Source organism: Phyllobates terribilis, unplaced genomic scaffold (assembly GCF_046119375.1).
Source record: "Phyllobates terribilis strain yellow unplaced genomic scaffold, ASM4611937v1 Scaffold_8__6_contigs__length_399053987, whole genome shotgun sequence".
In the NCBI taxonomy this organism is placed as follows: Eukaryota; Metazoa; Chordata; class Amphibia; order Anura; family Dendrobatidae; genus Phyllobates; species Phyllobates terribilis.
The window spans coordinates 318,129,023-318,155,421 of record NW_027362768.1 but is presented as its reverse complement, the minus strand read 5'-3'; the positions used below and the strand labels follow the sequence as shown (position 1 = coordinate 318,155,421).

The window sequence follows — 26,399 nt, the reverse complement described above, 5'->3', positions numbered from 1 at the left end:
ATGAGATGGTGTGGCAGATAGTGGTCCCTATGACGGACATCCAGATGGTGTTGGAGGCCTACCACGATCAGGCAGGGCACTTTGGCTGGAAAAAGCTAGAGACCCTGTTTAAGTGTCGATTCTACTGGGTGGGAATGCGCAGCTCCATTGAGAGGTGGTGCAGAGACTGTGGACCCTGTAGCCTCAGAAGAAAAGACTACAGCAGCCAGAAGGCACCCCTGCAACCCATCAAGACGACTCGTCCTCTGGAGATCGTGGCCCTGGACCATGTAAAATTGTCACCCAGCCAGTCAGGATACTTCTATGCCCTGACCATGGTGGATCACTACTCCAGGTTCCTGGTGGTCGCCCCTGTCAAAGACCTGACAGCGGAGACAGCAGCAAAGACGTTCCAAGCGTACTTCTGCAGACCCCATGGATACCCTGAGCAGGTACTGACTGACCAAGGCCCGGCCTTTGAGGCTGAATTGTTCAAAGAGTTCTGCCATCTGTACGGGTGCCAGAAGGCACCCCTGCAACCCATCAAGACGTCTCGACCTCTGGAAATCGTGGCCCTTGACCATGTCCAGCTGTCCCCCAGCAGGTCAGGGTACTCCTATGCTCTGACCATGGTAGATCACTACTCATGATTTCTGGTGGTCGCCCCCGTCAAAGACCTGACGGCAGAGACAGCAGTAAAAACGTTCCAAGCGTATTTCTGCAGACCCCATGGCTACCCTGAGCAGGTGCTGACGGACCAAGGCCCGGCCTTTGAGGTTGAGTTGTTCAAGGAGTTCTGCCATCTCTACGGGTGTAAAAAGATAAGAACTACACCTTACCACCCACAAACAAACGGTCTCTGCGAAAAGATGAACAACATCATCATCGACCTGCTAAAGACCATACCACTAGAAGAGAGAAACCAGTGGCCAGACCTACTACCTGACCTAGTGGATCTGTATAATCACATACCAGTAAGTTCCACCAATTGCACTCCGGCATATCTAATGCGGGCAAGACCTGGGAAGTTGCCCATGGACCTGGAGCTTGGTGTTGTAGAACCTGAAGCTGATGTGACCACTGAGGACTGGGACATGACCATACAGGAGCAGTACAGAAGAGTACAAGCCTGTGTAGAAGACAGTCTCACTCGGGTGAGGGATAAACAAGAAGCACAATACAACAAAAGTGCACCAGCAGAACCCTTCACACAAGGAGAAGTGGTATTGAAAAGGAAGCGGAGGAACCTCAAGCTTGATGACCAGTGGGAGAGAGAACCCTACACTGTGTTGAATTCAAGGTTTGACAACAGGAAGACGTGTCTGATCAGCAAAGGTGGAGGAAGAACAACTGCAACAGTATCTATGGACCACCTGAAGTTGTGTCCAGATCTGCTAAAACCCCAAGAAGAAGTGCCTCTCATTTTCCCGGAGGAACCTGATGAGGCAGTAATACATACTGATTTAGGAGACTTCCCGGTAGATTGGCCTCAAATCGGAGGAGCAGTCATAATTCCAGTACTCCAATTCTTCCAACAGCCAGAAGACCCTCCACAGCAAGTTGAACCTGTAAGTGCTGCAGAAGAGCCTAGTGCCACAGAAGAGCCTGCTCAGGAAGAATCCCCGGAAGAAGGATCCCCGGCAGAAGCAGAGCAGGAAGGCCCAGCCAATGGTGAACTTGCCAGTCCAGTAGTGAGGTTAAGGCAGTTTTTCAATACCATCGCTAGTAGAACAAACAGGGTAGCTGAGAGAAACACTGACACTACACAGACCACCGCACTACGCAGATCTACATGTAGCACGAAAGGTCAACTCCCTGTCAGGTACACTAAGTAAAATAGTTAAACCTCGACAGATGTAGATATTTACCCCTGGGGTATTGTATGGTATTGTATTGTATTGTATAATACTGTGTATTATTGCATTATCCTGCGCATGTATCACTATGTATTTATTGCCCTTATATGCCTTTAACTTATATTTTTCCCCTCTAATGGACAATCCAAGTGAAACGGAGGACACTTTACTTATTCGCTTCCCATTACCCGTTTGGGTATCTAAGAACTCTGCGGCTGAGGACTATGTGCAGCCCAAAGATTTTTATTGTACATATTTGCGCTTCCTGGAGTGCCCCTTTGAGCAACCTCTCCGGAAGAGACTTGGACTTTCTGGTTGCACATTGCCTACTGTTTACTGAACTATATATGTATATTTATCCATGTTCTGGTTATGCAACGTTCAAGTGTCCTAACCTCCCATAAAGGGAAGCTTGTTATTGTTGTTGTTACAAAATGTGCTTCAGCCCGGGAGTGCTGAGTTCAACTAGGGGGGAATGTGACACCCTGCTGTGCATGGGGCCACAGATCCTTGAGGGGTGCATTTCTGGTTTTCTCCACAAGAGGCCCTCAGAGCATACACACACCTCCACCTTCCACCTCAGACCACCAGAGGGAGCCTGATAGGGATATAAATAGGGATGGTGGAGATAGGCAGCCCAGAGAGTGATTCAGCAGTTTCTGCTCAGACACAGAAGGAGAGAGTCTGTGAGTGAGTTCTCCTCAGTAAGAGAGTGGAGACAGAACAGTCTGGAGTCCACAGCCAGTTCCCGCAGAGTGAGACACAGAGAAACAGGTCAGTCTGCAGTGGAGCTCAGTCAGACTCAAGCAGCTCAGGTTAGTGAGCTAGGAGCGCTGCTGACGCTCAGAGAGCAGCAGAAGAGGCAGCCAACTAACTGCCAGTGTGTATAGCCTAGTGAGGGCCCTAGTAGGCCGAAGGCTAGAGGAGTGAGTAGCATTGGGGGCAGAGGAGCCTTACCAGCTCACCCCAGAAACCATATCCCGGACACTGTGTCCGAGTCTGCAGGGATTCTTTATACCCAGCAGAAGACAACCAGAACCCCTGGCGAACTACAGGTCCCAGGAATACTAAACGCTGACTGTTATACCAGGGTCCGGAGTTACCGAGGCCCCATATACCAGGGAGTGTGTACTCCAACAGAAGGCCCTACCACAGGATCAGCCGGTGCAGAACAGAGACTAAGTTAGGCCTAGCTCCAGGCAGGCCAGAGACTAACACTAAGCGGCGAAGAAACAGGAGGCCCTACACCTGCTCACTGGGGAGAGTCCTGCAGTGCACCCCTCACCCTACAGTGCTCCGGACGGTACCTGCATTCCCACCAGTAAAAGGTACAGAAGCAAACCGTGTGTGTGTGTCCCCTGTTCTTCCTTGGACCCGAGTGGGTCACTGCCATATCGTGCACCTCGTCAAACATCACTGCCCTGAGGCCTAGCTCCACCTGTGGGGAGCTACACCATCAAAGCTGCCGTAACACCGGCCTCAGTGAACTGCCGCAGCGCTGGTGATCCTCACCAGACACCACAGGTGGCGTCACGAACTTTGACATTTTATTTTCTCCTTTTTTTAAGAGAGACCCCAGGGTACGGGCCCAGGAGCCGACCACCGCGACATCCCCCCCAAGACCAGGCATTAAGGCCCGGGCGCCGAGTAGTCCCCATCCCCTGGGCGCCACACAAATGCTTGTGATATTCGATTAGAATTGAATTCCACTGGAAAAAATTTGCTAAAGTAGCCAGTATTCTGTGAATGCAATACTTGCATTTTTGCTGCTTTTTTTCAGCACTTTTTTTCCGAAAACTAATGCACTTGCTGCTTAATTTTTTCCTTGGAGCAGATTCAAATCTGTATAATGTCAATTCTGAATCTTTTATGATTTTCACCCATTTTAATAAAAGGGCAAAAAAAAGCATAAAAAAAGTTTGTATTTTACACATAGTTTTTCTTGCCAACCCGTCGGCATTTGCAGTACAGTTTTCTGCTGCAAACATTGAACATTTACACATACCATTACAGAGGATGGTAAGAGGTCAGGTCATTCCAAATCCAAGACCCTTCCTCCTGATTGCCTAAATATACTCTTACAAAGTCCTTTTCGATTCTTTAATGGATAATATACCGAGTCACTCTGCATGCCGAATATCACATGTTGTCTCCTAGTAATTCTAGCTTCTGTCACTCTATGTTTTCAGCGCTACCGAAGATTATCATTTAGTGGAAATATTGGAGTCAAATCCAGACTCATTGCCATTAGACATATGCCAAGATTTATTCTTTCTTCCCAAAAGTACAAGCCACAAAAAGAAAAAGATTAGCTGCAAATGCGGACAGAAATCCCGCAACGGAAAACGCTGCCAAATCTGGGCATAATTCATTTAATTTTAAAAATGTTTATGTGACTTAAAGCTTTCATTATCTTGGGAGAAAAACAATGAGTCAAAACGAGCCAGGAAAATGGTTTTCAGATTCCCAAGTGCTCGTCCCTACCCCAAACCACTTAGGACATTTTGTTGAAAGAACCTATTAAAAGATTATATGTAAATGGTCAAATTTACACGAAGCCTAAACAACGTTTCATTCCCAAAGTAGAAGAAAAGCTCTCAGATCTATTAAATAAACAGAACTGTGCCGACACGACATATAATCCATGGGAGGAGAGCCTCTGCTCGAGTACGATAAAATATTCATGGAGGAGTTTCCTCTTAGATGGAACATTTGTTTTATTCTTTAGGACATGTTTAATGGTTTTAATAAAGAAATGTACTATATCCAGTATGGGTATGGCGTGGTGGGATGAAATGAACCCTTGATTTTGGTTACGGACTCTAGTGGCTTAACTAGAGTCCAATGGGCCCCGGTGCAAGATTTGGACCGGCCCCTCCTCCCCTATCCTGGTATATACAGTATATATGTCCACCATCCTAGTATATATGTCCCTCACCCTGGCCCCATCCTGGTATATATATATATACTAGCTATTGAACCCGTTCTACGCCCGGGTGGCGAGCATTTTTATTGGTATATGGTCTCCCATGCTGGTATGTGCTGCCCCCCTCCTTGTATTTGTGCTGCCCCCATCCTGTCTCCACCATCCTATCCTGGTATGCATGGCACCCCTCACCCCCTATCCTGGTATGCGGTGACACCCCTCATCCCTATCCTGGTATGCATGGTACCCCATCCCTCATCCCTATCCTGGTATGTATGGTAACCCTCATCCTGGTATGCATGGCACCCCATCCCTCATCCCCAATCCCGGTATGCATGGCACCCCTCATTCCCAATCCCAGTATGCGTGCCACCCCTCATTCCCAATCCTGGTATGCGTGGTACCCCATCCCTCCTCCCTGTCCTGGTATGTATGGTATCCCTCATCCTGGTTTGCATGGTACCCCATCCCTAATCCCTATCCTGGAGTGTATGGTATCCCTCATCCTGGTATGCATGGCACCCCATCCCTCATCCCCAATCCCGGTATGCGTGGCACCCCTCATCCATAATCCCGTATGCGTGGCACCCCTCATCCCCAATCCCGGTATGCATGGCACCCCTCATCCCCAATCCCGGTATGCGTGGCACCCCTCGTCCCCAATCCCGGTATGCGTGGCACCCCTCGTCCCCAATCCCGGTATGCGTGGCACCCCTCGTCCCCAATTCCAGTATGCGTGGCACCCCTCATCCCCAATCCTGGAATGTGTGGCACCCCTCACCCCCAATCCCGGTATGCGTGGCACCCCTCATCCCCAATTCCAGTATGCGTGGCACCACTCATCCCCAATCCCGGTATGCGTGGCTCCCTCATCCCTAATCCCGGTATGCGTGGCACCCCTCATCCCCAATCCCGGTATGCGTGGCACCACTCATCCCCAATCCCGGTATGCGTGGCACCCCTCATCCCCAATCCCGGTATGCGTGGCACCCCTCATCCCCAATCCTGGTATGCGTGGCACCCCTCACTCCCAATCCTGGTATGCGTGGCACCCCTCATCCCCAATCCTGATATGCATGGTCCCCTCACCCACCAATCCTGGTATGTGTGGTACCCCTCACCCCCCAATCCTGGTATGCATGGTACCCCTCACCCCCCAATCCTGGTATGCGTGGTACCCCTCACCCCCCAATCCTGGTATGTGTGGTACCCCTCACCCCCAATCCTGGTATGCATGGTACCCCTCACCCCCCAAGAGGTATGCATCCCCGGTTATATTATAGATACCTCATCCTGGTTTATATGTCCCTTATCTTGAGCCCGATCCTGGTATATATATTTCCCTTATTCTGGGCCCCATCCTTTTATATATATTCTCCATCAAGGTATATATTTCCCTTATTCTGGGCCCCATCCTGGTATATATTTTCCTTATCCTGGGCCCCATCCTGGTATATTTATCCCCCATCCTGGTATATTTATCCCCCATCCTGGTATATATGTCCCTTATCCTGGGCCTCATCCTGGTATATATATTTCCCTTATTCTGGGCCCCATCCTGGTATATATTTTCCTTATTCTGGGCCCCATCCTGGTATATATGTTCCCCTTCCTGGCCTCATCCTGGTATATACTTCCTTTATTCTGGGCCCCATCCTGGTATATATATTCCTCATCCTGGTATATATGTTCCCCTTCCTGGCCTCATCCTGGTATATATTTCCCTTATTCTGGGCCCCATCCTGGTATATATGTTCCTCATCCTGGTATATATGTTCCTTATCCTGGGCTTCATCCTGGTATATATTTCCCTTATTCTGGGCCCCATCCAGGTATATATATCCCCCATCATGGTATATATGTCCCTTATCCTGGGTCCCATCCTGGTATGTATATATATTCCCCATCCTGGTATATATGCCTCTTGTCCTGGGCCTCATTCTGGTATATGTGACCCGTTTTGCCACTGTTCCTTAATGTATAGAAAAAATAAACAATTATACTCACCTTCCCTCCGCTCCCCCTGTCCTGTTCTGAAGCCGGCATGTCACTGCCATGCGCCCCCAGTCACGTGCACGCTGAGGTCAGCTGCTGGCCTCTGATTGGCCAGCAACATGTATTACCTTGCACAGACCTGACGAGTCTCTGCGCTGCAATTCACTTTAGCTGAATGTGCATCCTCGGATGCATATCCAGTTGAAGTTTGCACAGGCGTCAGCGGGCCCCTCACCCGCACGGAACTAGTTGCGGTTGCAACCTCTGTGACTGCAATCATTACTCCCCTGGTTTTCTAGCTAAATTTCTGCAGTCTATGTGACTGCAGATAGTGTGTGCAGTGTTCACACTGTCAAGATTCCCCTCTGTTAGCAGATAAAGCAGTCATCATCTAACCACAAGTAAGGTCAGTCCCATGCCGACTAACTGCTCATTGCTTTTCCCAAAGTTGTATTGCAAATCGCATACTAGAAGTCACATACCAATCGCTCAATCTGGTAATAGAGGAGAATCTTCACAATGTGCACATTACACACAGTCAGGATTCCCCGATTTGTAGTGACATAATGTGACTTCAAAAAATTAACCAAAACCTGGAAAAAAACAAATCATAACCTTAAAATGATTCTGTCACCAGATTTCACAGTACAAACTGCATACATTATTAGATAGATCTCTTAGACTGAATGAGGCTGGCACACTTACTTTGAAAATCCTAATTAGAATGGCTGTATGATCCTACTATTAAACTAGCTCTAGTTTGATTCATAAAAGTCTGGGGAAGTAAATGTTAAAAAACAATATAAGGTCATTCTATTGTGAAGTTAGTACACCAGCCTCATCAGGTATAAGAGATCTATTTAACAATGAAAGCAGTTCATATTGTGAAATCTGGCGAAGATCATCTTTAAAGTGATTTGGCTAGCCTTGAACACTTTTTTTTTTGAATCTTCATTTCATAAAGGGGATGTCCACTATTTTTTTCTTTAACCTTAAAAATTGGTCCTTGGTGGTCTTAAAATTGAAATAACAGATAAGCATTTACAGGCTCCTTCTTTTCCTCCACACCATTGCCCATGTCCCTACTGGTCTCATCTCATCGCTTACTCTTCCAGGAAAAATATCACTGCTGCAGCCCATCAGGTAACACCACATGCTGGACGAGGAAGAGAGGAGACCAGCAGGATACATGGACAGCAGTATGAAATCTACAGGGTGAATTCTATGCCAACTGTTCTGCTCTATTTAAGGTGTATGGCAGTAAAGGAACAAAGATAGCTGAGCACTGTGTGAACTATCTTTGCCATTGCAAAAGACATGCATGGCGCATGCGCCATTCAACTCCTCCTGGCCGTTGTCCCGTAGCTAGAGGGAGATGGTGGACGCAAGACCTCTGTTATAGTTACTGTGGGATCCCAGCAGTTGGACCCACACCGATTTAACAATTATTACCTATCCAGTGGATATAATTTGTGCTGTGCAGACTACCAACTTAACAGCAAGAAATATTTAAAGAGGATCTATCAACAGATTTCAAACTACACATGTTATTATTTAGATCTCTTAGACCTAAGAATGCTGGTGTACTTACTCTGAAAATCTTTGTCAGAATAACTTTAAAATCTTGTATTAAACATTTTGAGTCCAGCTGCAGAGAGAAAAAGCTTATGAGTTCAAGCGTAAAAACTCCATCCACATAGCCTGGCTGACAGCTGCAGTTTATACTGAGCAGTGTGAGATGTTAGCAGCAGCAGGGAGGAGGGACATTGAGCAATTATTCAGATTAGGTGAGAAAAGAATAAATACACTTGGACTCAAGAACTCTTTCACTCTCTAGCTGGACTCAAACAGCCCCATTCATTAAGACTGATATTTTGCACGCCAGTCTTAATGATGGGCATTGTCACGTGTGTGTCAGAGGTGACAGACAGTCGCCCTGCAGTGGTTTGCAGGAGGTCTCCATGTTTGGCAATGCAGACAGCTGCCTAGATAGGAGGCTGTGTTTAGGACCCAGCGACTACCTCCCTTTAGTCTGGGTGTATATATACCTGGTGTGTCTAGGTGGACGTTGCCGGTTATACTCATTTCTACTTGGAACTTGGCTGAAGCAGCATCACGTCCTCTTTGGAGTCTTGAGGCCGTGTGCCCTGTTGGAGTTCTTCTAAAGCTAAGTTATTATTCCCCTGTGTTGTCTTCCCCTTTTGTCTTTAGAGTGTTAGCGGAGGTTGACTAGTGCTCATCTCCTTCCACCCCCGGCTATAGGCTTACGCCAGGGATAGTAGGGCAAAGCATGTGATCGGCGACAGCTGCGAAGGCTGTATAGGGATGTTAGGGGGAGACAGGGTGATGCTAGTCCAGATTAGGAGGTCACCTCTTCCCCCTTTCCCTAGTGTCTGGGCTCACTTTCCCTTTCCCCTCTGTGTTGCACTCACACCTGGCGTGACAGGCGTGCAGGAGAAGATGTGCCTAACTCATTAAGACGCTCATGTCATTTAGTGAATTAGGTGCATCTTATCACTGGCGTGGGCCTCTGTGCAGAGACTAGAGTAACATTTCTGGTGTAAGTTATGCCACAACTTTTGATGAATTTGTTAGGTGGGCTTTGCCAGGTCTGGCTCTTAGAGCATTGAAAGCAGCTAGGTGTGCGAAAAGAGAAAAAAAGACGTAAAATATGCAAAAATTAATGAAGAACAGTGTTTTCAAAGTTAACTTTTTGTTTATTTCCATTGTGAAATTTTGTTAAAACATCTTTTAAAGGAAACTTTCACATCATAAATTATTGCATTTTCATTGTCAATCAAGTCTCAATTTTGCAAAAACGGGTACCCGAAAAGTTGATAGTCCAATTCAAATATGCAGGGGAAAAAAGTGTCTGAAAGAAAAAAAAAATCTGTGCACTTCTATAATTCTATGAAATAACATGAGCAATTCCGAACAATGGTCTTGTAATTTTCTGAGGTCAAACTACAGTTGTGCAGGACCCACCATGGGTACGGCTGCTTTGATACTGGTAATTTGGCCATCAATTGTAATCGCGGCGGAGGACAATTACATAAAATAATATGTAATCTGCAGACTGTAAAGACCTTGATTTCTAAGATGCTGGGAAAAACTGTTTTGTTACAAAAAGAAAGTCTCCAATTATTGTCAAGCGGCTCTCGCTTCACAACCCCCACATACAGTTCCAGGCTGTTCACACCTATTGCCTGGTTTTGTGTTAGGATTCAAGTTTTTATTCTTTTTCCGATAGTATCCAAATAAAATCAAAGGACACAATCCATTCTGTGACCCACTGGTTAAAAGTCTATATAATCCTGCAGCAAGTTTTACTGAATAAATACAGTAATCCAATTATTAAAATAGTAGTTAGTACAATTTATTTTATTTATGGAACCAGTTCAGAACATTGAGGAAAAGTCCAAAGTGCCCATGTTAACGTAGAGTTTACCAATTTTTGGGTTGCAACACCTAGTTATAGAGTACCAAAGAAATTTTTGAAATGGCTCATGTTAGTAGTAGAACCCAACCTTAGGGCTCCACACACATTCATGTAGGTATTAGAATAATTATTAGAGACAATTTTGATCTGGAGTTCATTGGACCCACTCTACATCTACTGTATACATAGTATACCCCCATCCACTTTTTATTGTAGCATAAGAAACGCAGAATAAATAATAAAAAATGTTTGGTATAGGATCAAACATAAAATAAATGGATCCTAGTGGGGTTGTCTTCTACTGGCTCCTTGGGATCCCAATGTATGAAGGGCTTATTTAAGTGTCAGTGCCTAACCTCAAAGGAGGATCCTCTGATACACAACTAGACCAGTAGATCATTACCCAAGTAGAACTTATACCACAGCTAACGATAAGCAGGATGGGTGAAAAGGGGATGTAACCATATGGGGTGCAAAGGATGTAGATGCCCTAAAGCCTGAAGAGGTTAAAAAGTTCCCGCTTTCCAGTAGATCATTACCCATCGAGGACTCACACCACAGTTATTGAGAAGTAGGATGGGTAATTGGGGGATGTAACCATATGGGGCACAAAGAATGTAGATGCCCTAAAGCAGGGGTCTCAAACACGCGGCCCACGGGCCGCATGCGGCCCCTTCGGCTGCTTCTTGTGGCCCGCAGGCACAGACCCCGTAACTATTGCAGCTCTCTCCAGCAGCCGCCGACATCAGCGCTGTAATGCAGTGTATTGCCGCGCAGAGACCGGCTCTCTGCACAGCAATACCAGCGTCAACCGCCGGCCTATCAGAGGCCAGCAGCTGACATCTGCATCCCAGCGCAGCAGCGTATGACGTCACTGCCATGCGCAGATGTCAGCTGCTGGCCTCTGATAGGCTGGCGGGTGACACTGGTATTGCTGTGCAGAGAGCCGGTCTCTGCGCGGCAATACACTGCATTACAGCGCTGATGTTCGCGGCTGCTGGAGAGAGCCGCGATCGTTACTGGGTCTGTGCCTGTGGGCCACAGGTGCAGAAAGGACGCCGAGGGAACGGAGGACAGCTGAGAATCTTTTTTTTTTCTCTCTGTCATGTGAAATACAGCACAGGGGACCTGTGCTCAGTATGGGGGGGCACTGTGCGCAGTATGGGGGGCAGGGACCCTGAGCGCTGTATGGGGGGGACGGGTACCCTGAGCGCTGTATGGGGGGGATGGGGACCCTGAGTGCTGTATGGGGGGACGGGGACCCTGAGCGCTGTATGGGGGGGACGGGGACCCTGAGTGCTGTATGGGGGGGACGGGGACCCTGAGTGCTGTATAGGGTGGACGGGGACCCTGAGCGCTGTATGGGGGGATGGGGACCCTGAGCGCTGTATGGGGGAGGATGGGGACTCTGAGCGCTGTATGGGGGAGGACGGGGACCCTGAGCGCAGTATGGGGAGCGGGGACCCTGAGCGCAGTGTGGGGGGGGGTGGGGACCCTGAGCGCAGTATGGGGGGACGGGGACCCTGAGCGCAGTATGGGGAGATGGGGACTCTGAGCACAGTATGGGGGGAACGGGGACCCTGAGTGCAGTATGGGGGGACGGGGACCCTGAGCGTAGTATGGGGGGCACGGGGACCCTGTGCGCAGTATGGGGGGGGACCTGGATAGGGGACATGTCTGCAACATGGGGACCTGGATGGGGGACATGTCTGCAACATAAGGACCAGGATGGGGGACCATGTCTGCAATATGGGGGACCATGTCTGCAATATGGGGGACCATGTCTGCAATATGGGGGACCTGGATGGGGGACCATGTCTGCAATATGGGGGACCTGGATGGGGGACCATGTCTGCAATATTGGGGACCTGGATGGGGGACCATGTCTGCAATATTGGGGACCTGGATGGGGGACCATGTCTGCAATATGGGGACCATGTCTGCAATATGAAGACCATGTCTGCAATATGGGGGACCTGCATGGGGGACCATGTCTGCAATATGGAGGACCATGTCTGCAATATGGGGGGACCATGTCTGCAATATGGGGAACCTGGATGGGAGACCATGTCCGCTGGATGGGGGACCTGGATGGGGGACCATGTCTGCAATATGGGGGACCATGTCTGCAATATGGGGGACCATGTCTGCAATATGGGGGACCTGGACGGGAGACCATGTCTGCAATATGGGGGACCTGGATGGGGGACCATGTCTGCAATATGGGGGACCTGGATGGGGGACCATGTCTGCAATATGGGGGACCTGGATGGGAGACCATGTCTGCAATATGGGGGACCTGGACGGGAGACAGTGTCTGCAATGTGTGGGACCTGGAGGGGAGACCGTGTTTGCAATATGGGGGACCTGGAGGGGAGACCATGTCTGCAATATGGGGGACCTGGAGGGGAGACCATGTCTGCAATATGGGGGACCTGGACAGGAGACCATGTCTGCAATATGGAGGACCTGGAGTGAAGACCATGTCTGCAATATGGAGGACCTGGAGGGGAGACCATATCTGCAATATGGGGGACCTGGAGGGGAGACCATGTCTGCAATATGGGGGACCTGGAGGGGAGACCATGTCTACAAGATGAGGACCAGTTCAAAAGGTGTATAGAAAATAAAATGGTATCACTAAAAATGTCACTTTGTCATGCAAATAATGCGGCCCCCCAAATTAAATGTTTTTCCATGTGCGGCCCATATGCCCAGCTGAGTTTGAGACCCCTGCCCTAAAGCCTGAAGAGGTTAAAAAGTTCCCGCTTTTGCAGTACATCTTTACCCAGGGAGGACTCACACCACAGTTATTGAGAAGTAAGATGGGTAATCGGGGGTATAACCATATGGGGTACAAAGAATGTAGATGCCCTATAGCCTGAACAGGTTAAAAAGTTCCAATTTTTGCAGTACACCATTATCCAGGGAAGACTCACACCACAGTTATTGAGAAGTAGGATGGGTAATCGGGGGTATAACCATATGGGGTGCAAATAATGTAGATGCCCTAAAGAGGTTAAAAAGTTCCCACTTTTCCATATGAGAATATCTTTAATAAAAATGTGACAATCATGGAAGGGTTCCAAGTTTCACCCCTGTGGACAACATTGGGGGATCTTTTTTACTGGACTATGATCAGCCAAACAAATGTTCATAGGACATGCATTCCCAATAACAGCCACGTGTAAATGAGCCAGGAATCAAACGGCACACAACCAACTACATGTTTGTCAGCTGGTTACATAATTTAGGTAAAAAATTAGAGGATGGTCAGCTGAGAATTGGCATACAGTATGAAGACATACGATTGTAGTTCTCAATGGTCCAAAATGGGATGTTCTCCAGCACCAAAAGAAAGTAGTTAAAACTTAGCCTTTAATCATATAGGATGAAAAAATTAGAAGACTGTGCACATATTAAAAAAGGAAACCCATAATTCTTAAGCGTTTCAGGTAGAATGGCCCTTAATTATAATACGTTTACTCTACCGGAAACGCGTAAGCATTTTAGGTTTTCTTTTTTAATATGTACACATTCTCCCATTTTTTTACCCTGTAAGATTATAGGTTAAGTTTTAACTACCTTCCCTTGGTGCTGGAAGAACATCTCCTTTTGGACCATTGAGAGCTATCTGACCTGGAACTCAGCCCAGTGATCACTCCATGCACCACAGACCAGACCACAGACTGTCTACGCTGGGAGTCTCCTGGGAAACTTATCTATAGCACATAAGTGGTGAGCTGAATTGACACTTTTTCTATTTTTTGTATACGATTGTAGTACCAATCATTTGTCCCCATATAGTTTGCAAATCTTGATGACTGCCATATGTAAACTGAAGTGTAAAGCTCCGCATACATATTAGATGAACTCATTGATTTCGGAAGGACCGAAAGACTATCTGATGTGCATGGGGGCCTCTTGGGGAGAGATTTGGATTACGGATTTCATCTCCAGATCCTTTTATTTAACCCACTGTCAGATTTGCAACCAAATCTAAAAATAAAAATGAGCAAATACCCTGTAGTAGGGCTGGTTTTTATCTGGGCTTCTGTTTGTTAAGTGACAACAGAATGAATGCACACCTATGCATTTCACTTGTACCAACAAATGCTATAGCTCAATTTTTTGGTTTCCACTGTCAGATTTGTCTGGTAGTGGTCTTCTCCTTCCTGCCCATTGGAAAAACACATGTTGAATGAACATATGATTGGGGGAGCAGGGAGAGAACATTTGTCCGACAAGTATCTCATGTGTATGGCCAACTTTATTGGCAGATTATCTTGCAAATTCTGATCTAGATCTTGGCACAGAACATGCAATTTGTATAATAGTAAACTAAACTCTACTAAAACTAAATGCACAAATAAAAAAAGTTTTAAATCAAACAAAAGAAAAGCAAACAAGTCGTGAAAGATAACCAAAGCCAAAAAACGAAGCCTAGGGGCAATTCTGATGGAACCAAAACAAAAAGGGTTTGCTCTTTGTCCCGAGCTATAAATCATCTGATGTTTTTGTATCTCTCCATTGAATAAATCAACCTGAATGATTTTCGTGTTATTTCAAAACTTATTTAAAGAGTTTATTATTAACAGACGGCGGCAGCGTAAAAAAGAGGACATCCTGTACATAATAATTCTACTAATGTACATTGTGATACTTATAATCACAAACCCCCTAAATGTATTTTCCCTCGTCCCACGAGAGGAAATCATTTACCAGCTTCTTTGTGGGTTTTTGTAAAAATAAAGATCACAGACAATTGTCTGACTGCGTTTTGTCATCTTACACCAATTATCCCTGTCACTGCTTTTGATGTTCTTTAATCATCCTTCACACACAATGTAATCCAAAGTTGTTTCTCCCATCCCAGTGTTGAAGATGATTTCATTGACCTGTCTACAACTTTTAAAGTATGTATAATTGTATTACTCAAAGACTGAGCTTTACGTTTTTTGAACACAAACTGGAGACAGATAAAGCGCTGGGATGTCACCAGGAAAACCCAAAGGAATATTTACTTTAAATATGCAATCTAAAATTTCATGAGTAACTTTGATAATTTCTAAAATTATATATTATCGCTTGAGTCGTGTTGGTCAAGAAAAAGAAACTTTGAAAGGGCTAATCAAGATATTACAGCGGCACTAGTAGCAATGAGAAGGTACAAGCTTGTACAAGCTTGTATAGTTGTAACATGTCTTGGGGCGAGACACTCGTCTTCAACGCCCCAGCACGTTACATGAAAGTGTGGGTCCTGGCTGGGTGTGTGGACTTGTGCTGTAAGGGTCTTATGCCCGTGCAGACCACATATAGGTGGTGTGGGCTCACCAGGACCAGATGTTCCACAGTACAATGAGGGAGACCACAGTTCAAAAATAAAGTTGTTACTGAACGGTAACTTGGTATGGGTTATGTACAAGGGATAGCGGGTACAACGTCTTTTGGACATTTCCTTTACAGTATGAAGCATTTTCCTTACTCTATAGTCTACTCCATGGCTTTGCAAACACACTTTTTGTCCCTACTTTGCCACAACCCAGCTTTAATTCTATAGTACTGATCAGCATGTCTCCTTACTTGCTCAGCGGTTCTGCATCCTGTTTCTTCTACTACTGGTGCCCTAGAACTACCTCTCAGAACCCTTCACTAGTCCCTGTCTTTCAGTCCTCCTAAGTCCCGTTACCTTCTGCATTGCAAGTTCTAGGTCTTGTGACCCAGCGTCCTCTTGTAGGACCTGTCTCCAGAAGGATACTCTGTCTCATCAGTAACCTTTCTTCAGGATCTCACTATCCCTTGCCTTCAGTCTCCTCTCTCCATGGATCACCCTTTAGCCAGCTCTGCTCACTTCGCTCTGCAAACTCAAACTCCCTAAGTAGCAGAAAGCAGTCACTTGCCCTAACTCTAGCCCCTCCCACTATGGACAGACTAGTCCCAATCAGTAATTCTATCTTACCCTTTCATCACTACTTATGCTACAGTCAACTATTTATATCCTACATCTACCTATCCTATAACACTATATCATACACTATGAATTACATTACTATACACTGTAATACCTTACATTAACACATCCTACATTATGCATCCTGTACTATGCATTGTTACACACTATGCATAACCATATCAAAAAACATTACAATTCACACTACACAATATATGCAAAAGAAGCCTGACATAATACACACACAACACTATTGGTGTCTTCAGGGGCAGGAATGCAACAGCGCAGTCCACCATCCTTACATAGTAACACAGGTTTACATAAAGGAAAATTAAATGTCAAATCGCCACAGCAGGTATACAGCAGGCCAATGTCCAGAGTCAAATAATCAAATTGTAGATACACCACACAGGTAAAAAACTAAGCTGATAGTGTCAGAATCTTGTAAAGGTGTTTCCAGGTCCTACAACCAGGTTCTGAATAGTAGACATGGAGATCAAATCTTCGGCAATGTCTGGATGTAAAATCTCCACTGATCTAATGGTGTGGGGAAAGCCATAGGAGACTCCAAATTTAAATAATAATGAGGCACAGCTCCCCCAAATTTTTATTATACTTACATAATTCCAATGAATAAAGACAGCGAAAAGCAATGTCCAGCGCTTAATCAAGACAGTGGGTGTATTGCACACTTGCCCAAGTCAAGTTTCGCCTGATCGGTTTCGCTCTTATTATTAGCGGTCTTTCACTATTGAAGTCTTTGGCTTTCCCCACACCATTACATCCAGGCATTGCTGAAGATTTGATCTCCATGTCTGCTATTCAGAGCCTGGTTGTAGGAACTGGAAACCCCCATACAAGATCCCAACAACTTCAGCTAAGTTTTTGACCTGCGCAAGGTATCTATGATTCGATTGTTTAGTAACTCAGTCTGTTAATGTTTCATTTGTTTAATCCCCAAAGGTGTTTGTCCAATACTTGACAATCCCTTATTAATGGCCTGGGGTACTGCATCAATTTAAAAAAAAACATCTATACTTGCCTCCCGGACTACTGCCGCTTGTCAATTTTCAGCCACATGTTCCCCACGGGTCTCCTCACATCAACAATGTTGCATGATGGCTACAGCCAATCAGAAACCACTGACTGCCTACAACCTTCACATTTTCATTCAAGTGGAAAAAACATTGTCCTTCAACTTAAAGCTGAAAAAGCGAGAGACAGTCAGCAGATGCTCCTTGGCTTCAGCAGTCATCTGACAATGTGAGGAGACCGGTGGGGGACACATGGCTGAGAACATTGGCAGCAGTTCGGAAAGCAAGTATAGATTTTTTTTTACATTTGCAGCATCCTGAGACAATTAATAAGGTGTTCTCTAGTTGTGGTCTACTTTGGTACTTAATTGTGGACTAAATAATTGTTTTCTATCTCCGCATTTTGAAATCCCTACGTATTTTTTTTAACATAGTCATGGTCAACCATTTTCACGGTCAGTCATTTTTTAATTAAGGGCATATATAATATATGTTTTTTTTCTTTTTCCTTTTTTTTTGGAGGGGTTGTGGGCGCAACTGCAATTCTGACAATGTTTTGAGGTTTTGGGTTTACAGGACTCACTTTGGGGGGGAAGCGGAGATGAATGGTAGCATAATAAACACAGGAAACATCATAAATACAGTTTGGTATGTTATTTGTAAATCCACGCAAAACAAATAGAGCCCTGGGATTTTGTTCTGCTGGACCTTTGGACCTTTGGACCTTTTTCTGCTGGACCTTTCTAATGTATGAATAACTCATTTATGTTTCTGGGTCTGGACCCCACAGAAAATCTTCTGGTACAGAAGTGGGCCAGTTGATCATTACCCAGGGAGGACTCACACTACAACATTTTTTTACCTTTTTTATAGTGTTTACTGGGTGGGACAAGTAATCTATTTATTTTAGGTATCATTGCAGATGCAAAAATGTATTTAAATGATCAAGATCCTGGGTCAAACATTTCATATACTCAAAACAGGTTCACTTTAATGAATTTTAAATAAAGTATTTAATCTTATAGAATATCTCTCGTTGTTTATAAGCTATATTCCAGGGAAGACGGAAGAGATCTGTAATTGATTTGATTAACATTACAAGTATAAGAGCCATGACGGATGTGGCCAAGGGTTAAGTGGTTAACAACGCCTTTAGAACTAGGTATCAGTTGTATAATACCATGCCATTGCACAATCTTGGTTTACTTTGCTTTCAGTATTGTTTTTCCCATATTCAAGCTCATTTCTTAATCTCAATCACATGTATTCCAGGCTCCTTATTTATTAACTCACCTTTCTGTCCGGCCAGTTGTACTTGGCAAATATTGTGTCATAGGTGTCAACAGCTCCGTCAGCAATTAACATTATGGCTTGACTGCAGATGCTTCCTTCTCCTGTGTGATTGAACTGCAAAGAAATGATATATGCAATTAATCTAAGGGTTATGTTAACCAGGTTATACAGCAGATTATACTACAGTGAGGCTGAAGATATAACACCCAATCTGGGATCAAATAGCAGCGTAATTTTTAGAATTTTCCTTAAAATTTGATTTATGTTGGCAGGGCCGTGCTCTAATGAACTGTCTTAGGATATTTGCCTTTTAAAAACGGAACTATTAATGAGCATTAATATTTTCTTTAGTAATGCCACAAATTGACAGTACTAACACTGTACATTTTTATCAGGATTCTTTTTTTTTTTACAGGAAGAATACCTTTCTTCGCAGTGTTACTCTTGCCATCAAAATTACTTAATACTGGATGGACCCCATTATTAGTCAGTACAATCAAATAGGATTTGTTGGAACCTGTTCGACAAAAATATCCTTTGTAATTCTCATGGATTTTGTTACTCACCATTCCTGGCTCCAGTGCCGGGCTTTGACTCTTTCTTCCCCAGCAGCCATCTCTCTCTATTGCTGTTTCCCCTGTAACTTGGTGCTTACCTTTCAGGTCAGTATTTACGTAGTTTGCATACTCCTTATTACTTAGCATATCAATGAACTATGCTGAATCTACTCTATTCTGCTACACCATTACTGTAAGGCTGTGTGCCCACGTTGCATTTATGAAGCAGAAAATTTCTGCTGCATAAATGCAAGTCCTCTCCGGGAAAAACGCATGCGGAATTCCGCACGCGTTTATCGCGCATTTTTCGTGCGTTTATCACGCGTTTTCCACATGCGCAATTGCCTTGCGTTTTTTATGCATTGGACAAAGGCAATTCCGCTTGCGGAAACACAAAATTAAATGACATGCTGCGGATTTTTGAACGCGGCATAAACGCTGCGGAAAAATCCGCAGCATGTGCATAGAACTTGCGGAATCCCATTGGGGACCATGGGGTGCGGATATACGGTACATGCGTTTTTCAAGCGTTTACGCTGCGGAAATTCCGCAGCATATACGCTTGAAAAATGCTACATGGGCACACAGCCTTAGTCACCTGTTATAATCAAATCTGCTCCGTTGCTGGGCTCTGCTACATCAAAGTCAGTGACTGCTACATTTTTGTGCCCAACCATCAAGATTAGCTCATAAACCAAGATCCTAAATTCTAATTTCAGGCAAAAGGAACTCTCTGTGAGGCTCCAAAATCTTTCTGAGTTGGTCAGATAGTCGGACAAGTCGTGACTACCAGAAATATTGATTCTCTCATTACGGATTTATGTTTGGGTGCTTCGCAGTGTTGTATGTGAGGGAGTTAACAGTGCCCTAATAAATTCAAGTTCAATCTTCACTACCATCGTAGAACATCAGCTCAGAAATAGCTGAATGCGATGGATTTTGCGGCAGTTGTTTAAAGTTTCTTTGATCAACAGGAAAAACAGCTATTGCCCAACATGTCCACTTATGCAAGGGTGTTTTTTAAGAACATCTGTGGAGGAGAGAGTCAGACTGGTACTTGCATAGCACTGCGACTCTACTTACATGCAACAGTACGGCTCTCTCCTCCGCAGATGTCCTTGAAAAAGACCTTTACATGAGTCAAAACGTTGGATGTTGTATATTATTCCTGGTGTTAAATAAATTTCAAATATCTAAATCATTGCAACCGTCTATTTCTGTGCTGAGGTTTTTTCAAAATAATTTAAGGATACATCAAATAAGAAATTTCCAAGGGTCTAACTTCAAGGATTCCAACAGATGAAATTTTCAGTAGGTCATGGTGACATGTTTGAATATGTCTTTCTGGTGTTTCCTCTTCACATCATGATAACTTTTATTAGTTTTGAACACATCTTTACATGTTTTAAAAGTTTATTATTAAAGGGAACCTGTCATGTAATTTCAAGCATCTAAACTGACCCCAGTGCGTTGTTAGTGATGCAATGTGCATCACTAACACGTTATTTTCATTAAAAATGGCTCTGTAATGATGTATAAAAAGCACTTTATATACTTATATAGTACCTGCTCATTTAGTCATAGGAGTGTGATTCATTTTCTGTTCAGTCACCCGCATCGCCGCCCACTTAATTTGATTGACTTCCCTGGTTGCGCCAACATCAGTAGAATCCTGCGCTTCCGCGGAGTGGTACTTGAAGCCGCGCTTGCGCAGTGTGACACTTGGAGTCACGCTTGCGCAGTATGGCACTTGAAGCTGCGCTTGTGCAGGGTGTAGCTTGGAGCTGGCTGCACTTGCGCAGTGTCAAGCGGTAAGCCGCGCATGTGCCATGACATGCGGCTCCCTACTCGAGACTGCGCAAGCGCGGCCGGCTCCACGCTACACACGGTGCAAGCGCGGCTTCAAGCGCCATACTGCGCAAGCGCGCGATTCTACTGACGTCGGTGCAACCAGGGAAGTCAAACAAATTGAATGGACGGCGACACCTGTCACTGAACAGAAAATAAATCACACCCCCTATGACTAAACGAGCAGGTACTATATAAGTATATAAAGTTCTTTTTATACATCATTATAGTGCCGTTTTTAATGAAAATAACGTGTTGGTGATGCACATTGCATCACTAACAATGCACTGGGGACAGTTTAGATGCTTGAAATGATGTTACAGGCTCCCTTTAAATCTGGGAATATGTCACCTGGTTTTTGCTATTACATCTCAGAGCAGAAAATAGTAGGTGCAGAAACTCTGGGTCACTTACATTTTGCCATCATTGATTTCCAGCTTTATTCCAATGCACAGTGCAGGCAGAGAGCTGCCAATCACTGGTATCGGGGTGGGGTTTTACATAGCTCCTCAATTTCGAGGACTACATCGCAGGAGCTCATCACTGAGAGGACTAGCAGAGCTGCAGCAGATAAATCAAAACCACAGCAAGGAGCCAAGTAAGTGACACATTGCTGGAATCCGCGTCTCTGTCTCTATTTTATACTACTCTAAGATAAGGAAGCCTAAATTTGGAGACAGATTCCTTTTAAGAATTTTCCTGTAGTGAGGATAATATAGATGTTCCCTTTTACGCAAGGCTACATAAACAGCCATTCTCCTGAGTGTTTTTGGAGACTATATTGCATAGTACATTCAATGACATTAATCTTGCACCCTGTTTTCCTTACAATAAAAGCTTAAAATACTTTTTGTCCTTTATCATGTCGACTAAAGACTTTATACTATTCAGAAAAATCTAAAAACATTTGTTAGGGACACTGTATCGGTGTTTTCATAATGGACATCAAATCTTTTTTTTTCTTTATCAACTCAACTAAGTCTCATTATTTTGGAAATGGTGAAAACTTTGCTACAGCTTAGGGTTTTCATGTATAAGTCTCCCGATGTGGATCTAGCCATAGATGTGGTAGCCCAAAAGGTGGTAGCTTAAAATTCCTACTATTAGAGTTGAGCAAAATGGAATAACAGCACCCTGGTCCTATGGCTATGTCATAGTTACAGAGTTACATAGGTTGAAAAAAGACTTAGGTTCATCAAGCTCAACCTTTCGGTAGTCCATTGTTGCCGAGCCACAGCACTGCAAACTTCTTACTACTTGCCCACGTCTCTTCTGATTCATAGTTTCATAGTTTTTAAGGTTGAAGGTAGACTTAAGTCCATCGAGTTCAAGCTATAGCCTAACATGCTTATTCAGGGGAAGGAAAAAACCCCATGAGGCAGACATTAATAGCTGCATATTAGGGGAAAAATTCCTTCCCGACTCCAGATAATCAGACTAGTTCCCTGGATCAACGTCCCATCACAGAATCTAGTGCTTATAACCAGTAATATTATATTTTTCAAGAAAGGGATCCAGGCCCTTCTTGAATGGTAGTAGATTAGTAAACCCATGATGCAACGATGATGTTGTGCTGGACCTACTAATCAGAAGAGGGGCCAGCGATCTTGGCAGATAGGAGAAGCTTTGCAGAGCAGTTTTCTGGCAGTCACGGACTACCGACGTAGCCGGTGGAACAAGGTCCTATGAATCTTTTTGTTCAACTCTACTTACTATATAGGAAAGAGAAAAATAAAATAAGGCCAAAAGAGCTTCCATTGATAAGTTCAAAATAAGATAAAGTAAGTGTAACAGTCTATATCCTTATTACATTGCAATGCTTATGTTAATATTAAGACATCAGGTTATTGAGAAAAAAAAGTCAAAGATGTTGGACACCATAACATACATGGTAAATGAGATAAAAAATAATATCAATATTTTCAATGAAACTGCCACAGATACAGTACTAACCTCATTCAGCAAATCAAAGGCTTCATTCAGTGCTATGTCCAGCATTCCGATCCCTTTGGCTGAAAGTTTATCTAAGTGCTCCCTGAAGTGCTAAAATGAAGAAGAAATAAATTATTGGAGTGTTTTGTATAAAAAAAATGCCAAATTTAAAATAGATTAGATATCCAGTGGCTTAATTATTACAGTCAGCTATCACTTATACACATATAGATATGACCGCACCTTGTTTTTACAGTCATTTGAGACCACATGTGAAGGCCTTAACAGAGACTGGCAATTGAGGTAATTGCAAGTAGTGTGAGGATAGAAGTAGTAGCCAGCACTGCTGTTGTAATTCAAGAAATCCAGAAGACGTTGTAGAGGACTGACCATGCTGTGTATACTCACGTTTCGAAGTAGGACCAAGTTCTTCATCAGAAGAACCAAAATATTCAGAATGTTGTGGAACAGTTTTTTCTTTTTCTTCTGTGCCTCTGAGTTATAAAGTTATGCCCCTGGTAGTAAAAATGCAACATTTCCCTTCAACAACTGGGTGTATACCACAGAACTCCTCTGGGGCGTGGCCGTGTTTTGATTGGTCAGTATCAAGGGAAAAAAAGCAAACGCCCGCAAAGAATTTCTGTACTATACACCCAGTTGGTTGAATGGAAAATGTATTACCTTGGGCATAATTTTGGCATAGAGGGACTCATAAGAAAAAGAAAATTGGTTCCAGAATCAGTGTAGCAGCAGCAAATGGATGAGGGGCTCAGTTTAAATAAAAAAAAATCAAGTGAAAGGTTCTCTTTAAAATTGAATTGTAATAAAATCTCAAATAAGAGGTGCTGTTCCATTTTTGTTTGGATATATCTCAATCTTGAGAGACCAGACTCTGCCATTGACTGACAAGAATGCCGTTGTTTCGGGAAGAAAGTAGCCATGTTTATAATCTCATAATACCCCAAACAGTTTTACCATCTATGGTGAATCTGTGGCGCCCCTGTGGGTTTAGTCGCCACAGAGGTACTGCATCTCACCCAGAGGTGTGGTACCCCACTCTCAGGTAAGGATGGAGCACTACCCGGGACCCACCCACCTACATCCAACACTACACCACTCCAGACCAGCAGGAGGGGCAAGATGCACTTATCCACTGCTGAGCCCTGTCCCTGGTTGGAAGGGGGGGAACCAAGAGAGGGGGAACCATGTAGTGGGTGGGGGTGGAGGAAGAAGATCAGGGTAGCACAGAGGGAAGCAGTATAAAAGAGAGGGTGGAAGCTCCGCTCAGGAGAGAGAACGTCAGGCCTAGTAAGAGAGGCCCAGGAGAGTGAGAGAGAACGAGAGCAGAGGAAAGGCTCCAGAGACAGAAGGGATCCCAGGGGCACGGTGAGTGCAGGAAGCCACCCGTGCGCCTGAATCTACGCTGACGTGGAGAGATCAGGCCGCAGAGGGGACCGGCCCCTAAACTAGTGGAGAATAATCAGGCTCAGCTAGAAAACCGGAGGCTGCTGTATTTGCAAGGTGCTGCAGCCAACCACTACAATTACATCGCCGAAAAGGTGGCCGCATAGGGTCCAGGGGATTGAAAGTCGCCCGACAAGACCCGAGGTTACCAGCTTTGGACACTGATTGTGAGGCACAGGGCAGGAGGGCGAGAGCCAGCGCAGGGAGGACGACCGGGAAAGGAACATAGAACGGGGTCCCGTTTAAGTACTCCTGAGATACTTGAGAGTTGCTGAACCCCTTTCCTAGTGAACACAGGACGACGTGGGTGGTTACACACTGGCTCTGGTAACCTGGAGTCTTGACCAACTGTGAGTAAACCTTGAAGACTGCACCCCACTGTGTCCTGGACTTATTGCTGCGCCATCACCAGCCCTGCACTACACAGCACCAACAACATCTACCTTATAAAACCCCTATATCCTGCCCTGGAGCTAAGCTCTGCCTGTGGAGAGCTGAACCAACTCTGCTGCGTCACCATCAGCTCCAGAGGATCTGCACCGCAGCGGCGGTCACGAACATTATTATCCTAAAAACTTTATTCCCTTTTACTTTTCCCTTTAATTGACCGCCTTGTGTCATGGACCGGGTCACTGCCACCGTAACATCCCCCAGCACCGACCGGCCAGGCTACCAAGTACCCCACAGCCCAGGGGGCGCGTCAAATCCAATAGATGAAGCTTTATAAACTCTTATCTTTGTAGATTCTGTCCTGATTATATGAACTGTTGGGAATTCTCTAGCAATCAGCGCAGTTTAATTCTCGCGCTAGCCTACTAAAAACATTTTTCAACAACTCAATACTCCAATAGCCACAAGGCAAGCTCAGATTTAGCTCATCTACATAAGGATTGCGGACATAAATGTGTTAAGCCACTTAAGCAACAAATATGTCAGTAAATTACATGCAAAGTAATAGGCTGTTATATAATTAAAAAGGGTAATTCATCGCGAGGATGCGGAAAAAAAATGCATAACAGCGTATGAAAAGTGTCACTTGGAAAAATATGGATTGTCAATTAGCTGGATAGGAATCAAGTTCTGCCGGGGTTTGTGAGCTCAGCTGCATTGTTCTGATGCCACATCTTATGGTATTTCTAGATCAATGGCTTTGGATTTGTTTATTGCTATTGAAAATAGGATTGTGGTAATTGCAATTTTAAGCTGAGCCATTTGGTAAATCATGAAGGAATATTTCACAATGCACCAACAATAATTTCAATTTATAGCCTTAGTTTTTTTAAATTAATTTGAAGGGTTGTGATTGCAATTACTAAAATTAAAGAAATGCATGCAGAACCTGTCGTTAAGCCACCATACACATTAGACTTACGTCAACTGAACCCAACGAAGGGTTTAGCCGACAGTCTAATGAGTATGGGGACAATTAATTATTTGGGGAGTGAAGGATTCGGCATGTCCGATTTTGGACTGCCGAATCCTTTTCTTCAAACCAGAGATTTCTGGCAGTGGAGCTCTCATAGAGAACACATGAGCGCTGTGAGATGGTCCAGATATCTACCATCATTGGCCAAGAGTCATCTAACGTATATTATTATTTATTATGCTTACTTATATAGTGCCAACATATTCCACAGCGCTTTACAGACACCATCATCACTGTTCCCATGGGGGCTCACAAATTACATTCCCTATCAGTATGTTTTTGGACTGCGGGAGGAAACCAGAGAACCTGGAGGAAACCCACACAAACATGTGGAGAACATACAAACTCCTTGCATAGCTTGTCCTTGGTGAGATTTGAACCAAGGACCCCTGCGCTGTAAAGCTGGAGTGCTAACCAAGGTGTATAATAACCTCACTAAATAACTTCGGCAAGCATCCAGGGTTGCGGAGCGGCATTGGAAGAAAACACATTTACATAATGACTTCACTGCATTAAAACAAGCAACACTGACTTTCAAATCAGCCCTCACCTCTGCTAAACAGGCCTAGTTCACAACTCTTGTATCTTCCTTATCCTTCAATCCCAAACAGTTATTCAACACTTAACTCCCTCCTCCACCCTCCACTGCCCCCTCTGACCCCCCTCATCTCTGCTGCGGACTTTGCCACACACTTCAAAA

General features: G+C 44.6%; 1 protein-coding gene across 3 annotated transcripts in view; it reads right to left on the bottom strand.

Moving 5' to 3' along the window:
- The window catches only part of CACNA2D3 (calcium voltage-gated channel auxiliary subunit alpha2delta 3), a 1,591,404-nt gene that overhangs the window by 777,732 nt on the left and 787,273 nt on the right, over positions 1 to 26,399 (bottom strand). For all 3 annotated transcript variants that reach the window (XM_073644583.1, XM_073644584.1, XM_073644585.1), the window contains 2 exons: positions 22,831 to 22,920; positions 18,473 to 18,586 (listed from right to left, as the gene is read on the bottom strand). In XM_073644583.1, coding sequence (XP_073500684.1) covers positions 18,473 to 18,586; positions 22,831 to 22,920 — 204 coding nt within the window. The remainder of the gene's footprint in view (positions 1 to 18,472; positions 18,587 to 22,830; positions 22,921 to 26,399) is intronic.